The sequence below is a fragment of the Myotis lucifugus genome, unplaced genomic scaffold, assembly GCF_000147115.1.
Source record: "Myotis lucifugus unplaced genomic scaffold, Myoluc2.0 scaffold_3, whole genome shotgun sequence".
Taxonomy (NCBI): Eukaryota; Metazoa; Chordata; class Mammalia; order Chiroptera; family Vespertilionidae; genus Myotis; species Myotis lucifugus.
Genome location: NW_005871051.1, coordinates 18,504,775 through 18,511,995, shown reverse-complemented (window position 1 = coordinate 18,511,995; position 7,221 = coordinate 18,504,775). Strand labels below are relative to the sequence as shown.

The 7,221-nt window shown below is 50.3% G+C and overlaps 1 protein-coding gene and 1 non-coding gene across 2 annotated transcripts; one reads left to right on the top strand and one right to left on the bottom strand.

The window, feature by feature from the left end:
* The first annotated feature begins 661 nt into the window (after positions 1-661).
* LOC111828149 lies at positions 662-791 on the top strand. Its single transcript, XR_002831941.1, has one exon. It is a non-coding gene; the product is annotated as a small nucleolar RNA SNORA42/SNORA80 family (small nucleolar RNA).
* A 5,336-nt stretch (positions 792-6,127) lies between these two features.
* Positions 6,128-7,215, bottom strand: CDK5R2 (cyclin dependent kinase 5 regulatory subunit 2; the record flags this gene model as incomplete). The annotated part of the gene is given in 3 exon segments (XM_006110047.2): positions 6,128-7,157; positions 7,159-7,190; positions 7,192-7,215. Coding segments are annotated over 3 exon segments (1,086 nt in total), but the record flags the coding sequence as incomplete, so codon positions are not given.
* Positions 7,216-7,221: the final 6 nt, after the last annotated feature.

Below are 7,221 nucleotides of genomic sequence, written 5' to 3'. Positions count from 1 at the left end.
AAAAATAAATAAATAAAGTAAGTTATGATAAACATCCTTGAATCAGGTTTTTCCCTGCTTACCTTCTTAGGGTAAATTTCTGAAAATGTGGTAGCTGGGTCAAATAGCCAAGTTGCTCTCCAAAAAGACTAAACAAACATGTATGTCTACAAGCATGGTGAGGAAGTGTACATTTCCCTCAGTTTTTTCATGGTTTCAAATGTTCCATTTTTATAACCTTTGTCAGTATGAGAGATTCAATACCCCATTACTGTTTAGATTTGAACTTCTTAGGACGGTCAATAATGAAGTTAAATATATTTTTATGTACTTATTGATTATTTACATTTTTGTGTGACTTACCTCTTTATGGTTTTAACTATACCTTGAAAATATATTGTGTTGTAAATATGTACTCTCGGCTTGTCATTTGTCTTTCAATCTTGCTTTGGTTGTTATTTTTCTTTCTCTATTTCTCTTACTTACATTCAAAAGCTCAAATGGAGTCAGATGAATCAATCTTCTCCTTTAAGGTCTCTCTATCTCAAAAAAGATGTTCTCCATCCAACCCAAGATGCAATAATAACAATACCATAAATAACTCATATTTTATCCAAGTATTTTTATTTAATATTTGACTATATAGTCATATATTAATTACTATTTTCTAATTATGAAAACAACATACTCATGCATTTTTATTTTTAAAAATTAAACTCCTCATAGTGACCCATGTCAGAGCAAACTGTGGCCTTGACCCACTGTCTGGCCTCTGCCCATAGGCTGCAGGCATTGAAGTGAGTTACACAGTGGGAAAAAAATTTAAACTCCACAGAGAAGGTGAAAGTCCTCTAGACATTTATCCCAGTTCATCCCCAGAAGTCACTTTTTAAGAATGATGTACATCTTTCTCAAGCTTCTATTTTGTATACACACACACACACACACACAGAAATTATAGTTTAGTTTGATTTGTTTGCTTTTGCATAAATGGTATTGTACTGTATGTATTGTCATGCAACTATTCATAATACAATATGCTTTGGATATCTTTCACATCAGTACATACAGTCCAATCCACTCTTTTTAACTGAATACTACGGTCAGTAATTTGGATGTCTCAAAATTTATTTGACCCCTAACCTATGGGCAGATATTTAGGGTGATTCCAAGTTGTCTCCCTCCAAACAATAATGCAATGTTAAAAATATCTGTTATGTCTCCTTGTGCACATGTTTAAATATTTCTCTAGGGTTAATACTAGAAATTGGAATTCCTGAGTAAAAATGTATGTGCATTTGAATTTTAATAGATACTTTGAAATTTCTCCTCTTCTAAGGCTTTTATGGCTTTTTACTTAATTTTAAAAATCAATTTGAAATTTATTTTGGGGTAAAAAATGAGGAAGAATTGACCTTTTCCTTCATAAAAATGACTACTCAGTTGTAGCAAAACCATTTACTAACTAATCCATCTTTTTCCAATGGATTTGAAGTGGTGCCTTTATCATATATTAAATTACCACAATTGTTGAAGTTTAACTTTGGGTTATGCCTTCTGTTCTATGGATTTGTCTGTTCCTGTATCAGTGCCATATATTTTAGCTACTTAGATCTATAATACATTTTAATAGCTGGTAGGACAAGTTCTCCATCATTATACTTCCTTTTGGGGCTTTTCTCCATAGTCTGTGTTTTCCTGGGATAACATAAATTATTTTTTTAAGGAGTAAAATGTAAAAGATTGTAAAGAAATACCTCTTTTCCTATTTATATTGTTTACTAGAGGCCCAATGCATGAAATTCGTGCAAGGGGCTCAGCCCTTGCAGCCCTGGCTTCATCCAGAAGGTCATCCGGAAGGACGTCTGCAAGGTCTAATTAGCATATTAGCTCTTTATTATATAGGATTATTACCTTTCCTTCCTTCTAGGTTGTCACATACAAGAATGTACTCAGAGAGACTAATTGTATGATTTATGGGCTTAACGCTAAACATTAATCACAGGAGACCATAACCAAGGGGTGGGCTATATCTCCAAGTAGAAAGAGAATTTGGGAGCAGCTAATTGCTGAAGAAATAGTGGGGGAAAATCTAGGGGGAAAATCCTGAAAGCCCAAACTAAATTGGGAGCATTTTAAGCCAGAAACTACGAGGTTAAACCTGAATACTGAGAAAGGAGGCAGTGGTGGGGCCACTGGAGTGAAAAGTCAGCTAGCTAGTCTGCAAGTGCATCAGAGAAATTGACTCTGAAAACCTCATCTATGTATTAATCTGCTCAAAGGAACTTGAATCCTAAGACTGTGCCCTGTGGTCTATTTTGTACCCAATCTTTTACCACAGTGAACTAAAACCATTTTTTCTACATCTCATTTACATATCTAGCCTGTGTAGGTAAAATACACTCTCATTGTAGGGTGTCTTCTTGTAGGGTGTCTGGCAAGGTGCTAAGAGGCAAGATAATGGTCTTAATAATGGTATTTAAATTGTTGAGCTCTGTGCTATCTTGAGGCCACTCTCGGCAAATAGCATGTATGATGTGTAAAGGGGTCAGCAGTACCACTTAAAGTAGGGCACATGATGAAGGTCAGGCCCCACACCTAGCTGCCAAAGCAGCCCCTACTGTAAAAATCTTCCGGAAATGCCTATTTGAATGCCTGAGGCAGAGTCCTCAGGTGGATAGAGGCCACAGGATGTCCCCTTAGATACTGCCAGATGCTCTGGTTGCTGGGCATCCTGCCTGGCAAGCAAGGCAGTTACCATGACAACACCCCCCCCCAACTCTGCAATTTTTTGTTTCTCCTTTCCCATTAAGTACCAAGGTATTCTAAGGGCAGGCAAGCATAACTCTCAGAACAGGATGTCCTCTGCTCCAGGAAGTGGGGCAGGGAAGGTGGGAATGGAGATGTGTATGTTACAATTGAAAAAATCTTCATCAGTATAAATGCATATGTACCTACTTCTGGGTTAAAATGTGTGCCTTTTGTTGTATATCAATGCATGTATTATGCAAATGGTCGCCCATTTGCTGTCTTGCTCCCCTCCCCTCTCTGCTGCCGCTGTACTGGGAGAGTCCCCCTCTCCTCCTCCCCCCCCCCCCAACCAGGAGAAGTGCTGAGTCATGGCTCCAGCTGGGTTTCTGTCTCCTATTCTTCATCTCCATTTTCCCTCAGTCCACTCCTCACCCCCTGCTGGGCTCTCTCTAGAGCTCTGGGCCCTCTTCAAAACCTCCTTCCTGAGCCTGGACTCACTTTCCCAAGGTCCACTTCTTGGCAGTGAAAAGGAGGCACTTCGCTGTTTCTAAACTTACTTGCTTCTCACCTTGCCTTCTCAGAAGACAGTTCTGAGCTCTTCACCTTACAACTGCCTTCTCTCCCAGAAAACAGGAGTCTGATCTAGTTGACCCAGAAGGCTATTTCTTCCATGCATTCATGCTGATCCTCCTCCCGTCCTTCACCCCTAATCGGATTATGTCAAAGCCTCATGCCTTGGGGCCCGGCAAAGAAAGTGAGATTTAATTTGACTCCACACACTGAGACTTTTTCTCATTCTAGGTCTCCAAGTGCCAAACCACAGGTTCCTGGAGGGGTGTGTGTGTGTGTGTGTGTGTGTATGTGTGTGTGTGTGTAATACAGGGAGGGTGCTCCGTCAATGGGTTCAAGGGCAATACCTAACGCAGTAACTCCAATCAAGTAGTCTTGCTAACTAGTTCCAAATAAGGAAGATTAGGACTATTTCCCCCGCTAGAAGACGAGAGGAGAGAGAGGTGGCCCCGCCCGTCCGCTCAGTCTGGTTACTATGGCGACAGCCGCGGGGTGACCCAAGTGCTCCTCCCTCCCTCCTTCCAAACTAAGAGAGATGACGGCACCGCGCTGACTGCGCCAAATTCCAGCCAATGGGCGGCTGCTCCCGCCTTCCCTTCCGCCAGTTCTCTCCCCCTCCCCCGGGAACTCGATTCACAAATCTGGACTGGGGATTTCCGGCTCCAGGCCGGTCCAAGGGTGCTTGGCAGAGGCTGGGGGAGAGTCGAAGTCTGTCCTCTTAGGAGGGCAAGTGGAAGCGGCATTCCTGGGTTTGGGGCCAGACTCCTGTAATTCGCCAACAGAATAGATCACACCCCACTTCCAAAGACCTAGTTAAGACCCAATCCCCAACTCCTGTTGCCCCTACAGGTCCCTACCCGGCTCTTCCTGCCCCTGCGCGCCGGTCAGCACCACGGACAGCGAGCCTCGTTCTTGAGGACCTCGCCCAGTGGTCCCTCAGGATTCTCCCGGCGACTAGGGTCAGAGACGCCAGCGCTTTTACTGGAGACAGGCTTCCTTGGGCCAATGAAACAGTGAATGGAGCGCTTAGCCATGTGGCTAAGAAGGCAAGGGAAACCAAACAGGGATCTCAGGCTAAATAGGTTATTTCTCTTTCAACCCCAATCAATGGCTCCCGTCTCCCAGGTTGCCTGTGTCCTAGCCTCCCTGGAGATAAAGAGCCAGGTCTGAATCTCAAGCATGGATGGTCCTCCCAAGTCTGCTCTGGGTAGGCGTGTGGCCGAAGCAGCCTTGAACCAGTCCAGTGGGTGAGGGGAAGCGTGTGAGGCTGCGTGTGGCAGTCAGGCCCCACCTGAGTGGTGAACACAGACTTAAATCAGGTCTGCCTGGACTCCTGACGGGATATATGGTGGGGAGAGATGAAAGCAGAGAAAAGTAGCCACAATAATAAGCTATTTCTGCCTCAATGGACCACTCTGTAAAGGGGGGACAACTTCTGCTGTCCTCATCATTTAATCCAGAAATGGATCGGCCATTAATGAGGAGCTAGGTCAGACAAAATGGAGGTGGGGGTGGGGATAGAAGTAAATGGGACCAAAGAGTAGCAGTTCTCAGGGACCAGACCTTCCTCACTAGGCCCCTGGGGGCCTCCTGCCCTGCTTGTGGCAGTTCCATTCCTGCTCCCTCCCTCCCGGGGCCCAAAGAAAGGCCGGCGCAAAACCATCTGCAGGCGCTTCAAGCGCTTTATAGTTATCTTCCGGACAGACGGACAGAGAGACAGTGCGGCCCGCGCCGTCGGCCCGCATCATTGGCACCTTGGATCCGCACCAGGCCCAACCCAGTCCCCGGTACCCTCCCGAGAGGATTCCAGTCCGGCCTCAGATCAGCACCTCAGACAGCTCCCTGCCCAACCCTCCCTCCCCCCACCCTCCAGAAACACCCGAATAAATTAAAAGAGGGGGAAACAAAAAACACCTAAGGATAAGGAAGAGGGTGCCCCTCCCCCTAAGTAAGAAGAGTTTCTGTCTCTTCCCATCCTTCCGCTGAGGCACCGCTGCCGCCGGGGTGCCTCCCGGGTTGAGTTTGCTCCCAAAGGTCAGCCTCTTGTAGTCGGCATCCCTCTTCCCCCAACTCCCGGCATGCAACACGTTGGAAAGGTAGAGAGAGGCGGTGGGGGTGGGGTGAAGGACCATCCTGGTGGTTGTCTGAGCCTCTGGGAATGCAGTTTCTCGCCACACCTCAGTCCATCCAAATTAAGAACTAATGTTCCTTTTGGTTTGGGGAGGGAGGAATGGGGGCTCATTCGGGGGAATGAATGCAAGCTGACACAGGCAGGGTGGGGGAGGCAGACAGGAAGGAAGGTGGTGACACATGCCAAGAGCGAGGAAAAAGAGAACAAGATGGGCGATGGGGACACAGGTGCAGAAAGAGAAATGGGGGCAAAGAGAAATAGGTATGGGGTGAGATGGAGACGGAAATATACACCCAAGGAACGTAAAATGGAAAGGCAGATAAGGGGAAAGATGAAGATACAGGAAGAAAGTGAGGAAACGGACAAAACCGAGGAAGATGGGCTTGTAGACACACACACAGACGGGAAAGGGGAGACCTGGGTAGAGTTGGAAAGATGAGGACGCAGACAGAAAGGTTGAGGTAGGGGGGTCCCCTTCCCGCGTTCATCCCTCAGCCCCACCCTACGCCCAGCAAATCCAGACGCCGCGGCCTCTGGCTTCCTGGCCTCCACCTTCCCCGGCGGGGCAGGGGCGGCTCCTCCTCCGGCCGGGGCGGGAACGGCAACGGCGGTTACAGAGGCGGCAGCTTGATGGTTCCAGGGCTCCGAGTGTGTGTCAGGGGCTGGCGCGGGGGCAGGAGCGGCCGTCGGGTATGCCTAGCGGTCCAGGTTCATAGTCCAGTGCTTGGCTCCGGTCGCGCAGCTGTCCCTGGCGGCCGAGGAGGAGACGGGGGTCGCGGGCGCACCCCCACTGGGTGGACCCCCGGCGCCGGCGGCGGCCTCGCCCTCATTCTTGAGGTCTTGAAAGACCTGCGTGAAGAAGTGGGGGTCGGCGTTGAGCCGCAGCATCTGCGGGCTGAGCCGCTGGATGAGGCGCAGGCAGCGTTGCCAGAAGCGCTCCTTGTCGGGCTCCACGAGGAAGGGCTTGAGCGGATAGGAGATCTCGTTGCCCATGTAGGAGTAGGCGAGGTAGAGGCAAGTGAGGAAGGCAGCCTGCAGCTCGGCGGCCGACGCCAACTCATCCCCGCGCAGCGACTCGCGGCACAGCAGGTACACGAACACCAGGTTGGCAGGCGTAATGAAGGCCTGGTCTTGCCAGCCCTGCAGCAACAGCGAGCGGTCCACTCCGCGGAACCAGCCCACCAGCTCGCCGGGGCTCAGCTCCTTGAGGCGGTAGCAGCGTCGGCACACGAAGTCGCCCAGGCAGCGCAGCAGCTCGCCCGTTGACGCCTGCACGATGACCCGCCGTGGCGAGCCGCCCGGCACCGGTGGCGCCGCCTGAGGGGCTGGGGGTGGCGGCGGCGGCTTTCCCCCGCCCGAGCCTGGCGGCGGGGCGGCCCCGCTACCCCCCGACGGCGGCTCGCAGGTGGCGGCGGCCGCGGGCACTGTGGGCACCGGCACGGCCAGGGGCTTGGTGGGGCCGCCGCCGTCGGGGGGATCCCGGGCCTTGCGGAGTAGGTTCTCGCGGTTGCGTTGCTGGACCAAGGGGTCCGGGCCAGTGGACGCTGGCTTGGGCGTCACCTTCTTGCTGCCTTTCTTCTTCTTGGCAGACGCGGCCACCAGGCGCTTCCAGGTGAGCGTCGAAATGAGCACGGATGGCCGTTTGAGCCGGCTCTCGCCTTTGCCGCCCTTGCCTACTGGGGGCGCTCCGTAGCCCCCCAGCGCCTCGTCCCCCGCGGGCGGTGCTTCTTCTTCTCTCGGGCAGCCCGCCGGGCCTCCGGGCCTTTGGCCGAGGAGGCGGGGGAAAGAGA